Source organism: Myotis daubentonii, chromosome X (assembly GCF_963259705.1).
Source record: "Myotis daubentonii chromosome X, mMyoDau2.1, whole genome shotgun sequence".
NCBI lineage: Eukaryota > Metazoa > Chordata > Mammalia > Chiroptera > Vespertilionidae > Myotis > Myotis daubentonii.
In genome coordinates this window covers 13,535,356-13,561,400 of record NC_081861.1, presented here as the reverse complement: position 1 = coordinate 13,561,400, position 26,045 = coordinate 13,535,356, and the positions used below count along the sequence as shown (strand labels likewise).

Below are 26,045 nucleotides of genomic sequence, written 5' to 3'. Positions count from 1 at the left end.
TCTGAACTTTTTTTAAACGCCGTGTCTCAGTAATCAATCTGGTAGTTCACTGAGCAAATCACGTTCTGTGCCGTTTGTAGACTGCGATCCCAAATGGCTTGGGTCGCGTCCAAGTTGCTCCAGCCTCTGCCCCCTGTTCCGGTTTCCCTGGCGGGAGCATAGGTGGGCGTGGGCGGGTGTGAGGGGCGACCGGACGCCTGGCCTCCGAGCCGCCAGCGCCGCGCCCCTCCTTGGAACCCCCCCACCCCCACTCCCGCGCGCGCGGACTTGTGGGTAACGCAGGGCCGCCAGGTGACAGCTAATGGCGGCGACCGCCTAAGCCGGCAGGCGGCAGTTAGGGCCTCAGGAGCGCGGCGGGACATTCCGGCGCTTCTCTGCTCCTGATCGCGGTTTCCCCGCGGCGGCGGCGGCGGCGGTCTGGGCGCTCCATGGACCGGCAGGCGGCGGCGGCGGCGGGCAGCGAGGGCGCCGGGGGTCCGGGCCCGGGGCCGGCTGGGGGCTGGAGAACCCCTCGGGTCGCGGGGGCCCCGCCCGCCGGCTCCCGGCAGCCCAGTGTGGAGACCCTGGACAGGTAAGGGGGGGCCGGCCCGCCGAGGCCTCCGCACCCTGATTCCCTAGGGCCCCTCCTGAGCCCCAGCCATCCCCTCTGCGCGCGTGGGTCGGAGGTGTGGGTGCGGCGTCCTCCTCCTTGGCCCCCTACTTGGCCCACTCCGAGGCTCCGAACCCCATGTCAACATTCCAGACCCCTCACCTGGCTCACTTCCGCCTTGCACGCAGGAGTTCCCCTGAGGGGCTTTGCAGCTGTCAAACCATTTCCAGTGCCACCTCTTACTGTGCCTGGGCTGGCGTTGCCCCAGCCACAAATCACTGGGGAGGATATTTCACCCGGGCTCTCCTCTCGTAGTGGTTTGAAGACCACCATAAATCAGCAGCACCATGCTTGGGGTCTTTGATGTTGGGATTGGGAGTGGAGGCCAGGGGTGGAACCCCGCGGGTGTGGAGCTGGTTTACATGGGGGCAAAGATACCCTGATTTGAAAAATTGGGATAGAAAATGTCCAAACTGCTCCTGATGCAGAACACGCAATCGTTTACTTTCAGTTCTCTACCCTTGGTAGGAACCAGTTGGATGTTTTCCTGAACACATGAACCGACTGCTTGTTACCTAGTCTCAGAACTAAGATCCATCAGTTAGAAGCATAAACTGACCATGTCCAACTGGCAGGGCCATCCTAATGCCCCCTAATGCAAGGGGTGGGTTATGCCATCTCCAGAATATCCAGTATTCCCACATCTTGGCCATTTCACTTGACACCAGAGTGCAGTTAGGCAAGAGACACAGCTCCATCAGGTTCAGATGTTTATTCTTGCCTGGCTTAGTCACACTACTGAGCTGAACTTTGGGAAATTTCCAAAAGCATAGGAACAACAAGGAACACACCCTTTGTTTCTACCCCTGTGTAATTACAGTGTATTTTAGTAAGTTAATCACCCAAGTGGTCAGCTTCACTGAAAACTAAACACAGCTAAGACAGTACTTGGAATGGTCAAAATTTTCCCCTCATTGTGAATACTCTGTAATGTCTGAGGGCTTGAAGAGTCAGAGAATATTTGCTCTCTTATCATTTAGTGGAGAGGACAAACCAGCAGTTTATGTGGAATGTAAGTGCTAAGGTAGTGTGAACATGGAAACATTCTAGATGGGGATCATCTGAGAAGCTTTTAAAGAACTCCATGGGGCAAGGCCCCCCTCCTAAGGCTTCTGATTCAGGAGGTTTGGGGGGAAGCCCAGAAGTTAGTAGTTTCAAAAAGGTCACAGCCTCAGCTGTGATCTGCTACATTGTGGGTACACGGAAGTGGGTACTTGATTTATTTGTTAGTGGTGGGGGGATTGGCAAGTCTGGACAGTAAGCAAGGGCCTTCGGAGGAAGCTGACATTTGAACTGAGTGATAAAGAATGAGAAGTTAGCCGGGGGACAGGGTGGGAAGGGCTTTGAGCCATTGGAGTGGAATGTGTAGTCATGGAGGTGGTACTGGATGTGGGGAACTGGTAAGGGAAAAGGGCGGGATAACAAGGGCCAGATCTTGAAGGGACCAGTGTGCCTTCCCAGGGCATTTTGCCTTTATCCTCTGGGCCAATGCTTCTCAGGGCATGGTTCTGTATAACCCGCCACAGAATCACCTACAGTGCTTGATTTAAATGCATATTTTTGGGTCTCACCCTAAATCTAGTCCATCCACCTCTGGGGTGGAGTCTGGAATTCTGCATTTTTAACAAGCACTTGGCACTACATGTAGGGTGGACCACATGATCTCTTTTGCCCAGGATGGTACTGGTTTACCAGTTGGGCCAGTGTAATTATTAACAGTGTTCTCCTTCAACTCACAGTAGTGATTTGGTTTGGAAGGGGAAATTATATGGTCACCCTAATGCAGGGACCACAAAAGGATTTCCATCAAGTGAACTACAGGATGGGACTGGCATTTGAGAACGGATTGGAAGCAGGTAGCCTTATTTATCAGATTATGGAAATGCTAATCATTCATTCATTTCTTCTGCAAATACAGGTGCCTACTATGTGTCAGGCATTACTTGTATGTTGGACTGAGGGTATAGCAGGAAATAGACACAAATACCTGCCGTCGAGGAGTGTATGTTTGGTGGGAGAAAGACAAAAATACAAGTGAAATGTGTTCTCTGCTAGATGATGATAAGTGCTAGAGGAGAAAAGTAAGTTGGGAAAGGGATGGGAATTGTTGGGGTTATGCACTTGGGAAGTGATTGGAATTTTATTTAGTGTGGTCACAAAAAGCCTAGCTGAGAAAGTGACATTTGAATAATGTTCCTAAAAAGGTGAGGAATCCAGTCATACAGATATCTGGGATGACTGCATTCTAGGCAGAAGCTTGTGCACCCTTGAGTGGGACTGTGATCGAAGTGTTCAAGGGTCAGCAAGGAGACCAGTGTCACTAGCGGGTAGGGAGCTAGGGAGAGAGCAATAGGGGACAAGGGGCAGAGAGATCACAGGGGCAGATGGTGGAGAGTCATGGGGAGCCATTGCAGGTCTTTCAGCAGAGGAATGATATAATCTATTTAGATCTGAGTAATATCTCCATGACTGCAGTGTGGACAACAGAGCAAAAGGGGAAAGGGTTGAAGCAGAGAGACTAGCAAGTAAGAGGCTACTGCAGTCATCCAAGTGAGAGAGGATGATGGCTTAGACTGGAACAGTGAGGGGTAGAGGATAGAGGAGAAGTGATCAGATTCTGGACATAATTTGAAGAAAGGCTCCAGGGTAGAGCCAATAGGGTTTGCTGATTTTTGGTTGTTGGGTAAGATAGAAGAAGAATCCAGAACAATCCTGAGGTTGCTGGTTTGTAGGAAGTGGTGTTGCTGAGTTGGAGAAGCCTCTAAGTGAAACAGTTTTAGGAGACTGGCAGGCTCTAGCTCTGTACTATCAGTTATGAGATGCCAGTTGTCCTGGAGGCAGTTGGTTTATATGACCCTGGAGTTCAGAGGTGGTGTCTGGGCTGCAGACCTCAATTTGGGAGTTTAAGCATAGAGACTGGGCTTAAATTCATGAGGCAGGAGGAGAACACAGAAGAATGATGGGTGTCTGGAAAGGGAAACTGGAATAGCAATCAAGCAAGGTGCATTCTTGTGACATTAGGTGTGAGAGTGAAGTGAGGGGTGGACTTCAATGTAAACCCCAGCTTTTAGGCCTTAGGGGCCTGGGTAACTGGCTGTGCTTTCCTCTAATTTAGAAAACATGGGGCTGATGATGGTTCAGAAAGTTTGAGTTGGCAGGGTCTCTGGGACCGATTAGTGATGTGTCCTAGGATTATGGGCATCCACACCCAGGTTGGAGAAATAAGGCTGGGAGGCACCAAGTGATTGTTGATACCAGGCATGTGGAGGAAAATTTCATAGACTAAAGAGAAGAGGTTGGGAAGAGGGGATATGGCTTCCCTTCTTAGGTCTATCATTCACAGTTCTGATTCACACTCTTAAGAGTGACCATGAGTATGGAACATGGCTCTCCAGCCATAGACTGTGGGACCCTCTCCTGTCTTCTGAATACTGTACTTCTCTTAATGATGTCAAATCTGTGGTCCTGCAAGAGGATGTGGCTTGCTCAAGGTCACAGAGCTAGCAGATGACAGAAACAGGACTTGGATCCAGACCTCCTCTCTACCCTCTCACTAAACCACACTGTTTGTAACTTTTGGTTTCAGGTGACAAAAAATACAGATCATTCTAGCTTAAGCCAAAGAACAAACTGTCTTGGTGCACATCACTGCTGCAGATAAATGGCCATAGCACATTTGGCACCAGAGTTGCAAATAGTGTTGTCAGCCTTCCTGCCCCCCAATCTATCGAATTTTTCTTGTCTTACTCTTTATCTCTGTGGGTTCCTCAAAGTGGTATGGGTGGGGAGTGGCCCTCAGTGGACTGGGGTGGATCCAACCCAGGGTCTAAGAGAAAAGCTTCAATTGGCCCAGCCTGGGTCACTTCCCTACAAGTGGGGGCAGGAGGAACAAGAGGTCAGTCACTCTTCTCCCTCCCCCACAGAAGCCTATGAAGTTGAGGGGTTGTTCCCCACAGTAGAGAGAAGTGTCCTTATCAGAAGAAGGGGGAAAGAATGCTGGGCAGATGGTAACAACAGATCACCCATGGTGCGTACACAGGCAGGTTTCTGTTAGATTTGCAGTCAGGGGTAGATGCTGACAGGGAAAGGGCCTACATGATAAGAAAAGTATGCTATAACTGGGCAATAAAGGTGACAGCCTTTAAAAAGGAAACTAAAATCCCTCCCCTTTCCTTCCTTCTTCCTCTTAGAAATTGTGGTAAATGAATTCTTGACATATTGTAGGAATGTCTGCCCATTTAGTGCATGTTTTCACTTATATTTTCAGTCCCACAGATAACCACTGAGATATCTTTGTCAGACTGCAATTTAGATCACTAGTAGAGAACACCAAATATCTTTATTTCACTACTTAGGTTATTTTACATACTGCCTAGGTAATCCAGGTTTTTCTATTCTTCCATACATGAATGTGTATTTAATTAGAGATGAGATTTTTAAAGGTCTTGAATATTGTTTACAGTGAAAGCTACCTGCAAGGTAAATGTTTTGTCCTTTTGCTTGATCTCTTCATTGCTTTGACCAGTTAAGAGAAAAACCTGGCCCCTAGGGGCAGTTTATAATTCCCTCTCTGCCTAGTTTGCTTATGTGGTCCTTAGGTCAGGAGTGCACAGCTCTGAACCCTTACCAGCCATGTGACTTTGGTCAAACACTGGAACCTCAGTGTTCTCATCTGTAAGATGGGTCACTGTGAGGCTGGGGTGAGGCTGTGAGTAGAAATGTGTTGAATATTTTAGAGCACCATACAAGTGGAAGGTACCATTTTCATTGCAATGTGGTGTTCTCATGTAGGCAGTGGCTGGCATCTATGGTGCTGGCCTCTGTTTTGCCTTCCAGCTCAGTGAGTTGGCCACTACTGGTTGTGCCATGTTCTGGCAGAACAGCCCTAATGGAAGTGAAGGCAGTCCTGCCACTTTCTTACCAGGTATGTCCCCTTGTGCCTCAATTATCTCATCTCAGAAACAAGTTGGCTATTTTCTGTTCTGTCTTCTTATACCATGGTGTGAGGCTCTGATATAATGACTGGAAGAGCCTTTGTAAGTCATCAAAGCCTTTACAGAAATATAAGGAAGCATTATTACTAGACACAGACATCATTTTTCTATTCTGTTCTTTTAAAAATCACATAATCAACTTTGCTACATTGAGTTACTTTGATTTATTCAAAATTACATTTTCTAGATTTGAAACTACCAACATGAAATCGATTGAATGTTTAAAAAGCATATACTTTAAGATAAATATTTTACTTTATAATTAATTTCCTGTATACAGCACATTAAGAATATCCACTCTATATATAGAGGTTGGCAAAATCTATATAGAGCTAGGGTCCTAAAGACCGAAGGCTCGACCAGACCGGAAGTCAGTGCTGGGTTGCTGTGGCGACCCAACACTGACTGGGGCCTCTGTGGCGCCTGACCCAGCACTGACTGCCTAGGGGGCTGCAGATCAGGCCCAGAGAGAGGCCTGCAGAGAGAGAGGCAGGCTCTGATCTGTAGCCTCTGTGGCAGCCGTTGATCAGAACTTGCCTCTTTCTCTACCGACCTGGCCAACAGCTGTGCCTCCATTTCTCTCCAGGCCTCCACCAGGGCTGCTGATCAGCTCCCCCTTTCTGATCAAGCCCCGTTGATAGGCCCAGAGATGCTGACTGGCATAGAAACTGACCAATCAGAACCAAATTGGCCAGCAGAGGAGGGCAGTTGGGGGGAGATCAGGCTTGCAGGGGAGAGCAGTTAGGGGCGAAATCAGACCAGCAGGGCAGGTCAGTTAGGGGTGATCAGGCAGGCAGAGGCAGTTAGGGGCGATCAGGCCGGCAGGGGAGAGCAGTTAAGGGCAAGATCAGGCTGGCAGGGGAGGGCCGTTGGGGGCAAGATCAGGCCGTCAGGGGAGGGCAGTTGGGGAAACCAGGCTGGCAGGGGAGGGCAGTTGGGGGCGAGATCAGGCCGGCAGGGGAGGGCAGTTGGGGAAACCAGGCTGGCAGGGGAGGACAGTTGAGGGCAAGATCAGGCCGGCAAGGGAGGGCAGTTAGGGGCGATCAGGCAAGCAGAAGCAGTTAGGGGAGATCAGGCAGGTAGAGAGGTTAGGGGCAATCAGGCAGGCAGGCAGGCAGGCAGAGGGGTTAGGGGCAATCAGGCAGGCAGGCAGGCAGGTAAGTGGTTAGGAGCCAGCAGTCCCAGATTGTGAGAGGGGTGTCCAATCACCGGTTTAGGCCCAAGGGGTCCCCGATTGGAGTGGGTGCAGTCTGGGCTGAGGGAACCCCCCCGCCCCTCTGTGCACAAATTTTGTGCACTGGGCCTCTAGTAATACAATAATTAATCAGTAATAATATAAGAATAAACTTTTGCATACTCACAACTGTAAACCTATGTTTGCCGACCACTGTAATTGGAAGAGTAAAATTCCATTAAATGATAGGGAATAACTTGCTTAGAATCTTAAAAATAAATTTTTAATTCATTTAAAATCAACCTGGAAGCTAACTTACTTCCTAGTTATTAGTCAGTATTTCAGTTCTTATAGTAAATGTAAAGGTAACCAAATAGTCTAATAAAAGTTGATCTGAAAAAAGAAATGTATATATATCCCCAGTCAGTGCTCATTTTTCTCACCAAGAACTTATGTCTTAAAATATTTAATCACACTATTTCTTTTAGTCCCACAGGATCACATGTTGAATGGTGTAAACAGCTTATTGCTGCTACAATTTCTAGTCAGATTTCAGGTTCAGTGACATCAGAAAATGTATCCAGAGATTATAAGGTAAGCAGCATTGAGTTCTTAATTCGTTTTCAATATGCTAAGTAGCCAAGAAGCTTTGCAATTTTAAACCGAGTGAGACTTTGGTCCCTTGTTGCTGGATGGCCATTTGCTTGGGAACAAGGCTGAAAGATTCTCTGTTGTTAGATGTGAACTTTAGAAGAGAAACTTTACCAGGATCTGGTATATGTGGTCATAATTTTGTAATTGAGAGGAAAAGATGTCTTTATATTATAATAATTATTTTAAAACTCCAGTTTCATTTTATGATTTAATATATATTATATTATATATTACTTTTTTACCTTATTGTAATAAATACCTATATCTTCTCTGTTAATATTCTAAATTTCAGAAAATATCTGATGTACAGTATCTTCCTACAATTTGTTTCTGTATTTAGATACTACCTGTGGGTATTTAGCATTAACATGTGATGATATAATGTAAAAAACTTGTAAAAATCTCAAGAATATTTTATGGGTAGCCTGATATTTTAGTCCTTATTAAATTAAGAAATATCTTGTTGTTTATTTTTAAAGCTGGATTTTCTGCTTATTCTAAAGTTAACAGTGATAAGCTCCTTTTCAGTAGAGAGGGGCTGGGGTTCTTTTACTCAACACTGCTTCCCTAGCATGATCTTGGAACTTAGCAGGTGCTCAATAAATATTTGTTGAATCAATTAACAAATAAAACACTTGAGTACTCCATCTTTTAGGTTGAAGATTAACTTTGTTTTAATGTAAATAAACTATTAACAGGTACATTAAATGAAACTGTGTTTACATTTTTTCAGGTTGTAATGTTTGCTTGATTTGAGATTTCTGTTTATTATAGTAATTTTGCCTGCTAGTAAGAGATAATTGGTTTTCATAAGTATTGCAAATTACATTTAGTATTCCAGACTACCCTCAGTCAACAGTCTCTCAAAATCATGGTCCTTGCCAGGCATCAAATCTTACAAACAATTCAAGAACTACAATAAAGACCCTAATTCATTCCTAATAGCCGCTCCTTGTTTAAGGACACTGGACTCAGTTCCTTTTTAGCTCATAACATAAGTGCAAAGACTGGCTCAAGAGGCCATGTAATTGAAAATTTGGCTGTCATGCCGTACTTGCTTCATACAAGCTGTCAAATGCTTTTGATGACACCTACCGAAGGAAAGCATTGGCTGTGGATTAGTAGAAATTGGATAATCTGCCCAACCAGAAGGACGACAGTGTATTCCTTAATAAGTTTCTCTGTTATTTGATTTTTGTGTTTGCCCACGTAGTAGCAGCTGGGACTCCAGGTCCTCAAAACCTGGCGGGCGCCCTAGCTGGTTTGGCTCAGTGGATAGAGCATCGGCCTGTGGACTGAAAGGTCCCAGGTTCGATTCCGGTCAAGGGCACATGCCTGGGTTGTGGGCTCGATTCCCAGTGTGGGGCATGCAGGAGGCAGCCGATCAATGATTCTCTCTCATCATTGATGTTTCTATCTCTCTCCCCCCTCTCCCTTCCTTTCTGAAATCAATAAAAAATATATATTAAAAAAAAAACAACCCGCTGGGCAAATATGCCATCTCCAGGTGGGAGAAACATCTGCTGTATCGCTGATGCTTGAGTGGCTGGTCACTGAGCAGTTACTGGTTGCCCTATTGCCTCCACTTTAACTGAGTAAATGCCCTGTTGAGTGGAGAAGCTCAAGGACCCATGTTAGCAGAGAACAGCTCTTAGTCCTTGGAGTGATTTTCTGTACTGATAATTAATGAGTTAACTGTAATGTTTTCATTTGGTTAAATATTTGTTAGTGATGTGTGGGTTCTATAAAATATTGAATGTTGATTGTGAGCATAGCTTTCTAACCTCTTTATTAATACATCAGACTGAGTCTGTACTTTAACATAAAGCAACTAAGTGGTTTTTTTTAAATTTTAGTCTATTTACAAATTTTGTGTAGCAGAATCGGCTCATATCAGAATGGTTTAACAGATGGTATTCAGAAAAAACTAAGGCTTTTCTATATTTTGTAAATTGAATTTTAAGTATCTACATCAGATCATGGCTAAAGTCTTTGATGAATTATTGTCTTATCATTGTCTTTGTTATATTTGCCTGTAGTCAAATCTACAAAGTTGCTGTTAAAGTTATTATTCGGGAGTTATATTTTTTCAAGGAACAAGTTTTTTTTTTTAATAATAAATATTTTTTATTCTAAACCACAAAGATAATTTTACATGCTACTTATAAAGTAGTTCTTAAAATCAGAGTAACCCAGATGGGCCTTTGAGACACCTCTGGCCTGGGACCCATTGTTTGGGGTTTTCCCTAAAGGTCCAGATATAACTCTTTTTAAAAAAATCCTCACCCGAGCATATTTTTTCATTGATTTTTTAGAGAGAGTGGAAGGGAGAGAGAGAGAGAAGCATTGATGTGAGAGATGCACATCGATTGCCTCCCGTATGTGCCCCTGGGATGCTGGACCCTGCAATAGAGGAATGTACCCTTCATACCCTTGACCGGAATGGAACCTGAGACCCTTCAGTCCGAGGACTGACACTCTATCCACTGAGCCAAACCATAGAGCCAGATACAATTCTTTGATAATTTAATTTGTAGTCATCAATCAGTAATATTTGAAATTGTCTACTGCACAAATATCTTATTTAAAATACACACTCAAACTTTGGATGCTGGGCACACGGTGCAATATACAGATCTTGTAACATAGAAATTCACACATGAAAACTATATGTTCATATTGACCAAAATCACCCCAATCAACTTAATAAAAAAAAATACACACTCAATTTGGAGGTTAATTTATTGTAGGTAAAATTCAAGGTTTGTAATTAAATGGGAGCAGGTGTTTGTATGGAACAGAGCACTTGTATCTTTATTTGAAACTAGAGGCCTGACCCACGAAATTCATGCACTTAGGGAGGTCCCTCAGCCAGGCCTGTGCCCTCTTGAAGTCCAGGAGTGGGCCTAAGCCATCAGTTGGACATCCTTAGTGCTGCTGCAGAGGAGGGAGAGGCTCCCACCCCTGCCACTGTGCTCCCCAGCTGTGAGCCTGGCTTCTGGCTGAGTGGAGATCCCCCTGTGGGAGTGCATTGACCACCAGGGGGCAGCTCCTGCATTGAGCATCTGCCCCCTGGTGGTCAGTGTGCATCATAGTGACCAGTCGTTCGCCATCTGGTTGATTTGCATATTAGTTTTTTATTATATAGGATGCTGATTGTCTTCTGAATGGCAGGCTGCTGAGACTGCTTCCACATCCTCATCAACCTCCTAGCATGTACAGGGTTCTGTGGTTTTGACATATCACCCATTTAAGCCTTAAAATAACCCAGTAAGGTCACTTTTATTATAATCATCATTTAACAGATGAGGAAACCAAGCATTGGAGAAGTCACTTGATTTGCTTAGTATCATACAGTCAAAACTGGGATTTGAACTCAAGATGGTATTAAAGCTCTAATGTTTTGCTAGTACAACTTTACCAAAAAAAAAAAAAAAAAAACAGAACTAGGATTTGAACCCAAATCATCCCATTGAAGAGCTAGAATGAGTTTTAAAATTTGTCCCACCCCTCTGCCCACTGTTTTTCAAAATGTGGCCCTTGGGTCTTCTCACATCAGCACTCAATGGGGTACCTGCAAAAATGCAAATTCCTTGGACCCCTCCTACTCTGTGAATCAGAATCTCTGAAGGCAGGCTCCAGTGCTTCATATATTTCTTACATACAATAAAATCTGAAAAGCTAGGTTCCCAAGGTTAATATCTGTTGAAATTAGTGATGGGACCATACATTTCTGGTACATGTCCACAAATCTGAATAATTAGCAACCCATGATAGATTTTGGAGATGATTGTTTTATTATTTACTCATATCATAAATTGACAGCTCAGAATCAGATCACCCAAAGTGTGGTAAGAAAATCACCAGTTTTACATGTGATGAGTTTAGATGGTATGTCCATGGACATTTTTAACAGTTACATAATTATTTTAATGAGTTTAGTAATACCAGCACATCACACTTGTAGTTTAATGGATGTTATTGCTTAGAGCTAGGGAAAGTATGAAAAAGGAGTGGATTTAAAGGCCATATAAAGGTAAATACTAATATTAGTACAGGCACTATACAGATACAGCAAACCAACTTGTAGAAGCAATATATGAAATGACAGAAGTTTGAGAAACATTGTTGCTGATGAAAGAGTAGATAGCCTTTATGTTGATTTGTAAATCAACTAAATTAATAAATGTTTGCTTTAATACCAATTCATCCTGAAGATTTGACTAATAATTAAGACTCCTAGAAGAAATATAATAAAACTAGAAGCCCGTTGCACAAAGATTCACGCAATAGGCCTTCCTTCCCCTGGCTGCCAGCACCGGTTTTCCTCCAGCACCTGGGACCCAGGCCTTTGGTCCGGCCGCAGCATGGCTTGGCTTCTCCGTTGTGGCCGCAGTGGAGAAGCCAAGCCTCTTCAGTCTTCAGTCTTCATTCTGGCCGGAGCCTTCAGTTTTCACTCTGTGCCTGTGTATGCAAATTAACCACCATCTTTGTTGGGTTAATTTGCATAGTCGCTCTGATTGGCTGGTGGGCATAGTGGAGTGACGCCAATTTGCATGTTTCTCTTTTATTAGTGTAGATGTTTTGTTTTGTTTGCCCTTCCCCTCTACTACTCAATTGCTTTCATTTTTACTGGCCTAAAAGAGTAAAATTCTATCTTGAATTTGTCAATAAATTTAAGAACAAGATCAGAATGTAATGTTCCATAGATTAGATGAAATAATATAGTTAAGAATTGTACTGAAACATTTTTAGGAACTATTAAAAGTGACACAGTTGATCAGTTTTCATTGCTGGGAAAGTAGGACTAGGCCAGGAAGAGGGAACATGATGGAATAGTACAAACAGTACTGGTTGGCTTTGTGAACTTGTATAATCCATGACTGTCAGTTTCCTTATCTGTAAGGATAAAAGAGTTTGGATTAGATTGCAAGTCTCTAAACTCCTTTCTTTCTAGAAAATTCTTCAATTTTCTTTTGTCCAAAAAGGATTTGATTCTGGCTGGCCTTCAGGAAATTAGGACATTATAATTTTAATGTTATCATCCTCATTCCTCTGGTTCCATCATTGTCATTATCATCATCACCTCTATGTACTTCTCCCCTCATCCATACACATACAGTAGCTAGATCTTGTCTTTAAACATTCTGAAGAAGATAATGGAGAGGGTCCTGTACTAAGTTTAATCATTTAACAAATTAGTATAGTGATTAAATTCTGGATGCTCAACAAAAATTTCCTGAAGGGCTTTGGAGAGAAGTGGAATGCAGTGTATGGGGAAGGCTTAATTATGCTTGAACTAAGTCTTAGTTAATATTTCTTAAATGAAGTACTATGAAAAGGGCGGCTTGAGCATGATCTTTTGGAATCCATGGCTGTAATCCGTTGTTGATAGCTTGATCTCATGATCTATTTATTAAATCTGAGTTTGGAAATACAAATGTCTACATGAAATAGTTAATGCTGGCAGATATAGGAGAGAGCTGTGGGGAACTGCAGAGTACAGCATCTCCCCCTAGAATAATTAAATTAGAAAAAAGCCTGCTGCCTATTTGAGCAACAGGCATCTAATTTGTAACCACTCTAATAGAAAAGTGCTATCCTGTCTCCCAGGGTTACATGTGGGGAAGAATTATTGCTTAGAAATATCAGGATTTGGGCTTTTGCTTTGAGAAAGATGGAGCAGATGTACTTTTTCTTATTCTTTTTTTTTTTTAACTTTTTCTTATTCTTCATGCTAAGGACAACTAGAAACCCTGGACATAATCTGTAAAATAAACATAAGAATTCCATGAAAGGGAGAGAGAAGAGGCAAACTGGTCAGGCACCTCAGGACCCAAGGAACGACAGGGTAGTGAAATCCCTGGGTTTTGTTTTTGCCACATACTGTCCCAGACTTATTGCTGAAGAAGCCAGCAACCCCAAAATGCCAACAGGCACAAACAAAAGCCTACTCTGTAACCAAAGGACCATGAAAGGGGCAGCCTAACAAAAAGAAAACTCTTAGACACTAACCAGTGTACTCCAGCCAAACACCACAGAAAAAGTTTTGGCCCCACACCCACCCTCCAGCAAAGCCAAATGGAGAGCCTAAATTCAATCCTTGCTAGACTGTAATGAGGCAGTGCCCATCCTCCCCTTCTGCTAGTGCAGTGTCAGAGAAAGCGAGCTCAAACAGCAGGTTTAAATACGATCATATAATACTTAAAATGTCTAGATTTTTATTTAAAAAATCACTTAATAGCCCTGGCCAGTTTTCCTCAGTGGTTAGAGTGTTGGTTCTCAGACCAAAGGGTCGTGGGTTCTTTTTAAAATATATTTGTATTGATTTCAGAGAGGGAGAGAGAGATAGAAACATCAATAATGAAAGAGAATCATTGATCAGCTGCCTCCTGACGCCCCCTACTGGGGATCAAGCCTGAAACCTGGGCATGTGCCCTTGACTGGAATCGAACCCAGGATCCTTCAGTCTGCAAGCCGATGCTCTATCCACTGAACCAAACCAGCTAGGGAAGGTCGTGGGTTCTATTCCAAGTTAAGGGCACATACCTCGGTTGCAGGTTTGATCCCTGGCCTCGGTCGGGGCACATGTGGAAAGCAACCAGTCGATATGTCTCTCTCACATAGATGTTTCTCTCCCTTCCTCCCTCCCTCCCTCCCTTCTTCCTTCCCTTCCTTCCTTCCTTCCTTCCTTCCTTCCTTCCTTCCTTCCTTCCTTCCTTCCTTCCTTCCTTCCTCCCTCCCCGCCTCCTTCTTTCTTTCTTTCTTTCTTTCTTTCTTTCTTTCTTTCTTTCTTTCTTTCTTTCTTTCTTTCTTTCTTTCTTTCTTTCTTTCTTTCTTCTCCCTCCCTCTTCCTCCTCCTCCTCCTTCCTCCCTTCCTTTCACTCTAAAAAATTAATGGAAAAATATCCTTGGGTGAGGATTAAAAAAAGAAAATTAATCATTTTACCGAGAATCAGAAAGATCTTAAACTGAATGAAAAAAAGAGAATAGATGCCAAAACTGAGATGATAGATATTAGAATGATGTAAAAAAGGTTTGAAAGAAGCCATCATAAAATTGTTTCAATAAGCAATTACAAATATACTTGAAATAATGAAAATAGAATGTCACGGAAAAATAGAAAAGTTTAAACAAAGAAATATGAGATAAAGGAGAACCAAATGGAAATTTTAAAACTGAAAAATACAGTAACTGAAATTTTTTTTTAAAAAACCTGAATAGCAGAATAGAGAGGACAGAGAGAAGGGAATTACACTAAGTAAAAAACAAAACAAAACAGCACTCCTGTCCTAGCCAGCGCATCGGCCGGCATACTGAAGGGTCCCGGATTTGATTCTGGTCAAGGGCATGTTCCTCGGTCACAGGCTCCCGACCCTGGTCGGGGCATGCAGGAGGAAAAGTGTGTGTTATCCAGGGCCCACTGTGGCCTCACACCTGAGCCAGGCCCTTCAAGTCAGCTTTGAGCAATTATTATGGTCTGTATCTGTTCAGCTTCTGTTTGAATTCTCCTTTAGGTAGTTGACACCCCTAAATCCTCAACAGCGTGAAGTTATTGCAGAAAGTTTTCAAACCCAGCCAGTACCAGTAATACAATTATCAACAAGATCCACTCAATGTTAGGTGCTGTGGTAAATGTTTTAGGTGTTATCTCAACCCTCCCAGCCACTGGGAAAGGAGATTCTACTATTATACCAATATGACAAATGAGGAAACCAAGGCAGCAAGAGGTGAAGTAACTTACCCAAGGTCATAGAGCCAGCAAAGCAGAGTGGGAATTCAAACCCAAGCTGGCTAGTTTTAGCATCCATGCTCTTAACCTGGAAAAGGCCTCACCTAAACCTATTCCCTTTCTGGAGGAGGCTGATAAAGGCACTCAGGCTTAATGCCCAGAATGCCATGCTCTGCTCCCTCCCCTCCTCCCACCACACCTTGTTGACTTGTCCTTTGAATGCTCACCACAGTCCAATTTGTACTATGTTTTCTGGTGTCTCTTTCCCCTACTATGAATTCCATGCAGCCCAGCCCAGCCCCTTGAAAAGAACAGGTGCCTTACATCACATTTATAGAAGTGATTTGGACTCAGAAATTACAATACACTTCTCTTGTAATTGTTTTTACATATCATAGCATAACTATATGTTTCATTTAAATCATACTTTTGATATATCATGAGTTTTTATAAATATTAATCAAAATATTGTTTACATGCAATACAGAGAGATTCCATGTACTATGTACATGTCATCTGATTTCCCCAATGGGAGTATATAACAAAACTATACCGCCATATCAGAACCAGGATACTGACACTAACACAGTCAAGATACAGAACAATTTAATCACTACAAGAACCCAAAGTTGTTCTTTTATAGCCACATCCACTTTTTCCCTGCCCTTCCCTTTCTTAGCCCCTTTTAACCACTAATCTATTCTCCATTTCTATAATTTTGTCATTTCAAGACTGTTATATAAATGAAAACATACAGTATATAAATGAAAAAATAAAGTCTGTGGCCTTTTGGGAGTGCTGGGTTGTGTGTGTGTGTGTGTGTGTGTGTGTGTGTGTGTGTGTGTGGTTTTGGCTTTTTTGTTGTGTTTGTTTTTAAATCCTCACCCAAGGATATTTTTTCCATTGATTTTTAGAGAGCGGGGGTGAGAGAGAGAGACAGAGAGAAACACAGATGTGAGAGACACATGGATTGGTTTCCTCCTGCATGCCCCCTGGTTGGTGTGGGGGGAAAATGCACATCTGGTGTCAGAAGTGTTCTAGGTATGCAGTGTGAGTAGCTGGGAGGGAAACAGTGAATTATTTTCCAGAGAATACCCCAAATTTAAATTTGTATGAAAGTTTGTTTTGGGCAAAAAAACTCTCTTCCTCTGCTCTCAGGTTCCATTCAAATCTTTCTTTGGGGCACTCCCCACTAGAGAGGCAAGGGCTCAGGATGATCACTTGCTCTGGGTGGATTTGGGGAAGAGAGCTACTGCGCCCCCTTTGCCTCTCTGGGCTTTGTGTGCCAGCCTGCCTATAGTGTACATGAAGAATTTGGGGCTCTGCCCCAAAGGAGAAGTCAAAGTTGTCCAGGCAGGCTGGCATTTTCCCCCCACACCAACCAATACTCCAACACCAGCTGGGAGTCCTCCAATTCAATTAAATTCTCACACTAACTGGAGTTAATGCAGAACCCAGATGTCAAAGGCTCAGTCTCATGAGACTGTCCCCCACTTCAGATGCCAAAGCAAATAGTGGGTTCCCAGTTTCCCCAAAACTTCTGCTAGACTTGGCTACAAGTTAGAGCAATGATGTCGAACCTATGACACGCGTGTCAGAGGTGACACGCAAACTCATTTTCCTGGTTGATTTTTCTTTGTTAAATGGCATTTAAATATATAAAATAAATATCAAAAATATAAATCTTTGCTTTACTATGGTTGCAAATATCAAAAAATTTCTATATGTGACAGGGCACCAGAGTTAAGTTAGGGTTTTTCAAAATGCTGACACACCAAGCTCAAAAGGTTCACCATCACTGAGTTAGAGGCTCCCACAACCCCCTGTTGAATTTGACAATTTGCTAGACCAGCTCACAGAATTCAGGGAAACACAATTTCTTAAAAGGTATGATAAAGAACACAGATAAACAGCCAGATGAAGAGATAAAATGGCAAGGTCTGGGAGGGTCCCAAATGCAGGAGCTTCTGACCTTCTAGAGTTAGGAGCAGTTGAACCACCCTCCAAGCATGCGTTCAATCCAGAAGCACTCTGACTCCATACTTAACTTTCAGGTAGTCTGTTTGTTTTGTTAAATAGACTAAGATCATTAACTTTTTTGCACCTTCTCGTAGGTTCTTGGCATGTGTAGGTGGTGAGAGAGGGGATATGAAGCAGGTCAAGATAGTTGTGGTGCAAGTTGGGTAGGCTGAGACCCATCTAATCTAATAAAAGAGAAACATGCAAATTGACCACACCTCTGCTACACCCCAAGCCACACCCACCAGCCAATCAAAGCGACTATATGCAAATTAACCCAACCAAGATGGCGGCCGGCAGCCATGGAGCTGGAGCAGGCAGGAGGCTTGGTTGTCCCGGTGATGGAGGAAGCCAAGCCTCCGCTGCCCTGGCCAGCTGCGGCCTCCGCTCAAAGCAACAAAGTTTCAATTACAGAAGATAAATAAATCCCAGATACCTGCTTCCAGCCAGCCTCCACTGGGAGCTTGGGTGACTGGGGGCCGTGGCAAACAGCCATCAGCCCCTCAAGCCCAGGATGGCCACACCCTCAAGGGGTGAGGGTCCCCGCTGGGGGGCTTGGCCAGCCTGCAGACAGCCATCAGCCCCTCACCCAGGCTGGCCAGGCACCCCAGCAGGGACCCCCACCCTGATCCAGGACACCCTTCAGGGCAAACCAGCTGGCCCCCACCCATGCACCAGGCCTCTATCCTATATAATAAAAAGGTAATATGCAAATTGATCCTAACAGCAGAATGACTGGGAATGACTGGTCACTATGACACACACTGACCACCAGGGGTCAGATGCTCAATGCAGGAGCTGCCCTCTGGTCGTCAGTGTGCTCCCACAGGGGGAGCTCTGCTCAGATACAAGACAGGCTGATGGCTGCCAGTACAGCGGTGGTGGCGGGAGCCTCTCCCGCCTCCTCAGCAGCACTAAGGATGTCCGACTGCAGCTTAGGCCTGCTCCCCGCTGGCAAGTGGACATCCCCTGAGGGCTCCCAGGCTACCAGCGGGATGTCTTCCTGCCAGCTTAGGCCCAATCCCCGGGAAGCGGGCCTAAGCCAGCAGGTGGTCATCCCCAGAGGGGTCCCAGACTGTGAGAGGGCACAGGCCGGGCTAGGAACCCCCCCCCCCCCCGAGTGCACAAATTTTTGTGCACTGGGCCTCTAATATATATATATATATATATATATATATATATATATATATATATATATATATATATATATATATATAAACCTAAGTGACCATTATGACCGGACGACCGGCCAGTTGCTATGATGTGCACTGACTACCAGGGGGCAGACACTTTATGCAGGAGATACCCCCTAGTGGTCAGTGTGCTCCCACAACCAACCTCCCACAGCTGGCCAACCTCCTGTGGGCCCTCCCCAACCCGGTTGGCCTGATTGGGACTCAGTGCAATGGCCTTGATCACCAGCCAGGCCGAGAGGCCCCACTCATGCAGGAATTTGTGCACCAGGCCTCTAGTCAACTATAAAAGGTTACCTAAATAGTACTGATGCTAACAACTGCTTCCTGAGTACTTATCCACCTAGGTACAATTTTGTTACCCAATTTAACCCTTCCAACAACCTGCGAGGGAAGTGTGCCCAGCATCACTGGTTTAGAGAAAAGGAGACTAAAACTCCCAGGGCTTGTGTTGCTCTTCAGGGGTCTGGCGGGCAGCAACACAAGATTTGACTCCAGAGTTCATTCTTCCAACCACTATGCCAGTTTGCATCCAGAAGCCTTGGTTGGGAAGATGTTTTCTGAAGTATTTCCCTGAGGATTAGATACATAACTCCTGTGGTTTTAGAGCTGATCAGGACCTTGCAGTCATTCTGGAGACTCCTCTCCTCTTGTATTTATAGAGACTGGGACCAAGTGCAGGCATTAAGAGGCCCTAAATACTGGTAGGACCCAGGCCTCCTAACTTAAAACCACTACTCTCTTCTCTAGCTTCGGTCAGAATCCAATTCAAGGGGAAAAAAAAAGAATGAATCTCTCTGTGTACCTGAAATGGCTTATTTCAGAAGAAATGTAAACTAAACCAGAGAGAAACACTTAGGCATTCACTTACAGACTTTCGGGAGACCTTCTTGGTCTTATATAAAAAATATTAAGGATTTCATTACAGTCGATAAAGAATTATGTGAGTGTAGGCCCGGCGGGTGTGGCTCAGTGGTTGAGTATCGACCTATGAACCAGGAGGTCACGGTTTGATTCCCAGTCAGGGCACATGCCAGGATTGGGGGCTTGATCCCCAGTGTGAGGCGTGCAGTAGGCAGCCAATCAATGATTTTCTCTCATCATTGATGTATCTATCTCTCCCTCTCCCTTTCTCTCTGAGATCAATAAAAATATATATTTAAAAGAAAAGAATTATGTGAGTATAAAAGCATGTATCATCCTACCCCTTTCCAGGCTTTTGAGTTAGTCTCTCCTTCCAATATGAAAGGCTTATTGATAATGGTATATGTCCTACATATAAGGAAGGAGGGCTCAGTTACACTACTTGTGAATGCTGCCTTGTTGTTTTCAGTTGTTGGTATCACGTTATAGAGAAAGTGTCAGAAATATTGTAGTTATAGAACAAATGTGAAAATAATGGCTTGCTAGAGCAGAAGTTTGGAGGTAGAGAGGGGGAGCAAGGGAAGTGATAGTGGTGTTGATTTTTTTCATTAACCCTAAAAGGGAGATTGTATGCTTGAAGACTATAGTTTAAATGTGTTAATTATAGTGATGCCATCCTGAGGCAGTGTAGCAGACCACCTGGGTTTAAGTACTTGCTCTGCCACCTTGAACTTGGCCGATTATTTAACCTTGACTTGGTTTTCTCATCAAAACTGGAACCAATAGTTTTTATCTCACAAGGTTGTTCTGAGAATGAAATAAATTAATACATACAGAGTGCTTAGAAGAGTGTCTGGCACCTAAAAATCATATCATGAGTATTTTAAATTTTTTATTGAATTTTTGTAGTGGTATTGGTTAATAAAAATATATAGGTTTAAAGTGTACAATTATATAAATACATCATCTATATACTGTATTGTATTTCACCACCCTAAGTCAAGTCTCCTTCCCTCACCATTATTTATCCTTCTATTACCCCATGAGTCTCTTCAAACTCTTCCCACCCCCATGAGTTTTTTATGATGCAACTTTGCTTAAGGAAGACAATAAAATAACTAAAAATCAAATTTTCAATAATCAGAGATTAGGAAGAGGGAGGTAGTAGTTTGAGAGAGCCTATTTCCTCATCTTTTAAAATGGGAAGAAACTAGGTACTGTTTAAGGTAGACAAATCAAGAAGTCAAGGTGTAACCATATTTATGGTTATGGAGGCGATCCACAGAATTAAAAATAGGTCCAGTTAAACATGGTTATCACTGAGGAATGAAGCTCAGGGGGTGGAGACTTTCTATTTCAAGTTTTATTGCCATATATGTCCCATTTTGAGTTTTTATTAACACAAGTATGCATATTTATACTAACTTTATTGTGTTGTCATTAACAAACGATAAACTTTCCATATTTAGCACATACAATTTAATAAGTTTAGATAGGTATACACTTATGAAATGGTTACCACAATTAAGATGATAAACATATATATATAACCCACTGTGCCCTTAAAAAACAAAGCCAGGTTTAAGCTTCTTAGTCTAAATAGTCTAAGTTTAGGAACTTATGGGCTTAAATAAATCTCTTTGTACTACAACATCACGTAACTCAGAAAGCTTTTTTTACTTCAAGAGTATTTTCATTTAATGATGATACAGTGATGAAATCTTCATGTGCTTATCTATCCTGAGGAAAATCTATACAGCTAATAAGACCCTCTGGTGATTTTTTAAAATAATCTATGTTCCATAGAACATCCAGTGGTTAGATGATCAGAAATCAGACTTTGGAATGGGGAACACATGATTCAGGTCTTCCTCAGACAATTACCACCATTCGCTTTTCAAAAGTTTCTTTCATTGTTTCCTCTGTCCTAGGCTTCCCGAATGCATATACTGCATGTTCAAGTAGTATTCATAGGCTATTGGTGCAGGAAGAACATTGCTGAAATTAGTGTCCCTTATTCAATAAAGCCTGGCTTCCCTTGCAGGGGCAGCAGCTTGGGCCTCCCCTCCCCATCTCTGGCTCTCCCAGACCAGCCAGCTACCTCTTCTCACCTGGAGCTGTCCTTCTCCAGGCAGCGGGGCCTGGGGGTCAAGAGAGGCATTTTTCTCTTGGTGGGGCGGCCACATCTGGGAGTCAAATTCTGGAGTCCCAAGTGCGAGTTGGAAATATAATTTCTACAGAAACCAGGTTATGATTTGTGGTTATCTAAGTTTCACGATACCATTAACACTGTAGCTGAGCTATGTTCTGGGTCAAATGTGGGAGCTTTTGTGGGTTTTAGGTTTGGTTTGGTTTCTGTGGGCTGGTTTGGGACTAGAACTGCCTTTTTATATAATTGTTTCTATGGGGGAAATGTATTCAGTATTCCAAACAGACACACAAATGAACTTTTCAAACACTGCCTGTTCACAATGGCTAGTAATAGCACTTGACAGAAGGGGTTTGTGTTTAAAATAATGTTGTTTGTCTTAGCCTAAGGGCAATAAGTTTCTTCAAACCATAGACTTGCCTGAAAATTATAGGACAAATGTGTTAAGATTGATTTGATGTTGAATGAAACTTTAGAGGGCAAATGTGTTAGGATTGATCTGTTTGGTTTTATGTACAGGATTATGATGTTTATTAGGGAATGGGCTGGTGAACCTAATGACATTTTGTACAGGTCAATAGTAATGTGTTTGTGATGATGATGTTCTGTATTTTAACTAACAGGTTTTCAGGAGGCCTGATATAAGGGTAAGGATGTTTGGCAGATGGGCCTCCTACTTGTGTGTCTCTGTGCTTTATTGAACACAGTCTATTTAGTGTTCTTTACCTTCTCACTGGTTTTTATGAGTCACTCAAATCAATTTGCTCTGCTGTGTCATAGCTTTAAGTGTTCACTGGAAACGCTTTATTTGTTAAAATGTTTTTATGTGTAATAATAGCCACTGTGTATGAGGGCAGGATACTAAAATTGTTGCCAGTGTGAAATACTGACTTTTGTTGTGTTACATGAATTCTGACCAAATGGATCTTCGTGGCAGGGGCTTATAAGCCAGAGTCCTCTTTTAACCTTGTTTAGTATGTAAGTCATGCTAAAGAATTTAGCAACAACAACAAAATTGTTAGTTGTTGTCTACCCTATCTAAATAAGATTATAAGTCACTTTCATGTCTGCATGCTGAATCCCAAAAGTAGAAGTGCTAATCCTAAAAATAAGTTTAGCAAAATCAGTCCCATTTAGTATTTCTTAAAACACAAATATAACTATTACATCTAGTGGGTTATAGCTTATATTCCTTCATGATTTTCCTTCCCTTTATTTCAGAGTATTCATAAAGCAAGACAAAGATTGGTAATGTGCATGCATTTAAGCCTGAGTATTAGATGTTGAAAATTAACCTATTTCCATTAAATGAAAACAATGTGGATTTTGATAGAATAATTTAGTGACTTCAGTTTAAAATTCTTAATCTTATTGAAGCCAATAAGTAGTACAAAAATAAGCAGGCTACATCAAATTCTTATGATTCTAGTTGGTTTATCTTTGTTTAATCTTGTTTTCACTGTTTTCTTTCACTCGTGAGAATCATTGTCTTTCACTGATTCACATTGTTAAATATTAGTGCTTGGCTTTACACTTGCATGGACTTTGAAATGCTGTGTGATTTTTGTTGTTGTTGTTTAGCCATTCATTTTTCTGTTTTTAAAATTTGTGTCAAAGAATGATTCAATTCTCTTTGTATTTAAAAATGGAAAGTTCAAAAAAAAAAAACTGGCTGCATTTAAAAAAAATCAACCTTCATTGAAGGGGAGCAGTACCAATTGTGTACTAAATTCAGTCTGATATAAAGTATACAAATGTATTAAGTGACAATTTCACTTTATTGGCAAAAATGAAAGATGGGAAATAGTAAATTATTTTAAATCTTTGTTACTTCTTCACTGATTGCCTTTCAAAGAAATATAGTCAGTGGAACCAGTTTTATGAAGGAAAAAATATATATCTATGCTAAATTTTAATATTTTCAGTCTTAGAGACTTGATACAATAAGAGGTATTATAATTTTGTCATCTTAAGTATTTGTATTTTTTATACCATCTGCTGAACTAAACATCCAATTTTTAAAGTTTCAAAAATTGATTCTATGAAGAAATTAAATTAAGAACAGTATACCTTAAAGGGATTGGAAAAAATTTAAATAAAGATATGTGATCTCTTAGCTGTTTCTTTGAAGCACGTTGATACTGTAATTAGAAATATTTAATATGGCATTGATTCATAATTCACAATATTTAATTAGTAATAAGCAATAAATACCAGATTATATGTATACATATATTTATATGTATATGTATATCTCTAGCATGATACGTGCATGAGCATGTTTGTGGAAATTTTGGTAATACCAGTGGAGTTGATCGCTGGACAATATAATAATTCTTGAGAGTATATGAATACTTACTGTGTTTAAAATACATGTCTATGAACTGCCTTTGTATTTTGGCTGGCTTTTGCCCTTTACCTGGTTTCTGTGGTGTTCTTTATTTTCCATGAGCATATTACCTGTCTGCTGTTTTGTTCTTTGACTATATGCTATAGTGTGAATTGCTTGATTTTAAAAAGACAGTACATTCCTTGAAATCCATGATATTTGTTTGCTTTCCATTTTTCTACCCCAACACAAATACAGAATAGATACTCCACTTTAGGCTGAGGATGCTATAGATGGCCTACACGTTATTTCCTTACCTCCAAGGGGTGAAATGTTGTGATTTGCAAAGCCATGAAAGGTGTGTCGACTTTTACATGCTTACTGTCTCTTTAAAAAAGAAGTTCTGTGCTTTCACCTGTCTGTTTGCACGTGTTTCTCTTTCTCCTCTTTGCTTTTTCTTGTCCATGCACCTGGTGCTGTGCAGGAGATTCAGGAAGAACACAATGGCTACCCTTCTGAAGCTGAAGCCGATCAGGTGGCAAGTTCTACATGTTCATCTGTTTGTAGCTACAGAGTGTGTATTTAGAAGCCATTTCATACTAGATTTCTAGACAATAAGCAAATGCTTTTACCACTACAGTAGTGCCCTCCTGTCCAAGTTTGATAGATTCCATGATGACATTATTTGCAAAAATTGGTTTATCCAACATTTTGTCAACGAGAAACTTGTTCATCCACACTTCTTGGTTTTCCCACATAGGGTTATTAATGTGTTAATGAGCCTCAGACATAATAGGATTCTGACGGGCCTTTACAAAGACTTAGAGGGGACAGATGCATATGCTAAGCATGCTCCTTGAGGGTGAAGACTTTGCTTTCTTCAAATGTTCATGGTCCGTGCCCAGCATGGTACCTTGTACCAGAGAGCTGGTGGGCCTTCAGCTGGACCTTCAGGGTCACCGGAACAGGATTTGGGTGAGATCATCAGAGGAAATTCCTCAACTGGGCAACACTTGGAGCAAAGGCACCAAGAGGAATAGGTGTGTTCATGAGATCAAATTTTGTTCACAAGAATCCATTCTTTGATTATGCTGTACATGGGTTGGATAAATCAAGGGTCAAATTATGTCTTGTGCAACTTAATAGTTGCAACAAAAGCTTAATGTAGCACAAGTGTGAGTCCCATTTCCTAACATCAGATTGGTAAAGGGAATCTACTGTACTCACCAGACAATGAGCCTTTAAAAACTATTCTCCTCTTGAATTCCTATGCTAAAGTGAAATGTGTTTCCTGTACAAAATAAACATTTTATGGGGAAATCTGAAGCAGCAGGATCATTTGTTCGTTTTGTTCTGACAGTTGCTTTCTCATTACTTAAAGAGCATGTCCCAGATTTAATTATTATTAGTGAGGTTTATCTCACTGTCTCACCAACACAGTCATGCTTCATATAAATGCACAGGTGTTTTAAGCCAAATTCAACATGGCTTTTAGAAGAAAAGGGAAACGTTTGATCTTCAACCTCTACCTTGAGAGCCTTGTATATTCTCAAAATGGTCCCAATCACAGCTGTCTCCATCCGCACATTTTGCTAGGTAGTCGTGGGTTGAGGATTTTAAAGTGTTTAATGTGGCTCCACATAAGGCTTAAAGTGAGCCACATTTCCCCCATCCCTTCCAGCTACAGTTAGATATAGTTAATTAGAACAGCTTGCTTTAGTAACTATATTTCAAAATAACCTATTCTCATTTATTTTAAAATATAAGTTAAAAATGTAAGTCTATATAACATATAATATAATACTTAGCCATTAAAATAAGCTTTAACAATGTAATAATTGAAGTAGTACAAAACTTGAATATTGATTAAAATGACTTTCTCACATTGTAACTATATTATAAAATTACCCTCTAGTGCAAGCAATAAATTAAAGAAGGTGACTTTCAAATTAAGGCTTCTATTAAGGATTTGTGATTTCTTACTGTTTATAAAACTAGACATTTAAAAATATGTGTTGGTTTATGCGTTAGTGTGTAAAAGATATATTGCCAAATCAGGTGTGAATATTAAAATGAACCCCAAAACACTTTCTCATGTCCTCTTTAGTAGTCCTCTAAGTCCCTAAAATTTTGGGCTGAAAAGTCTCTTAAAACCAATCTGCACTAAAAATTCAAATGAAATAAAGGTGTTTGGAGGTAATTTGTATTGTTTTAATGATAAGGAGGAGGATGGACTTTGTTATTTTGTGCCCTCCCCATAGAACAGACATATCCAGACCAACATTTAG

General features: G+C 41.9%; 1 protein-coding gene across 6 annotated transcripts in view; it reads left to right on the top strand.

Moving 5' to 3' along the window:
• Nucleotides 1-216: 216 nt before the first annotated feature.
• MTMR1 (myotubularin related protein 1) overlaps nt 217-26,045 on the top strand; it is a 63,979-nt gene continuing 38,150 nt past the window's right edge. The window contains exons 1-5 of one of the 6 annotated variants that reach the window (XM_059679001.1): nt 217-571; nt 7,306-7,411; nt 22,052-22,075; nt 22,650-22,676; nt 24,242-24,292. In XM_059679001.1, the coding sequence (XP_059534984.1) occupies nt 429-571; nt 7,306-7,411; nt 22,052-22,075; nt 22,650-22,676; nt 24,242-24,292 (351 nt within the window). In that variant the 5' untranslated portion in view covers nt 217-428. The remainder of the gene's footprint in view (nt 572-7,305; nt 7,412-22,051; nt 22,076-22,649; nt 22,677-24,241; nt 24,293-26,045) is intronic. The other 5 variants (XM_059679000.1, XM_059679002.1, XM_059679003.1 and 2 more) reach the window with 5 other exon arrangements.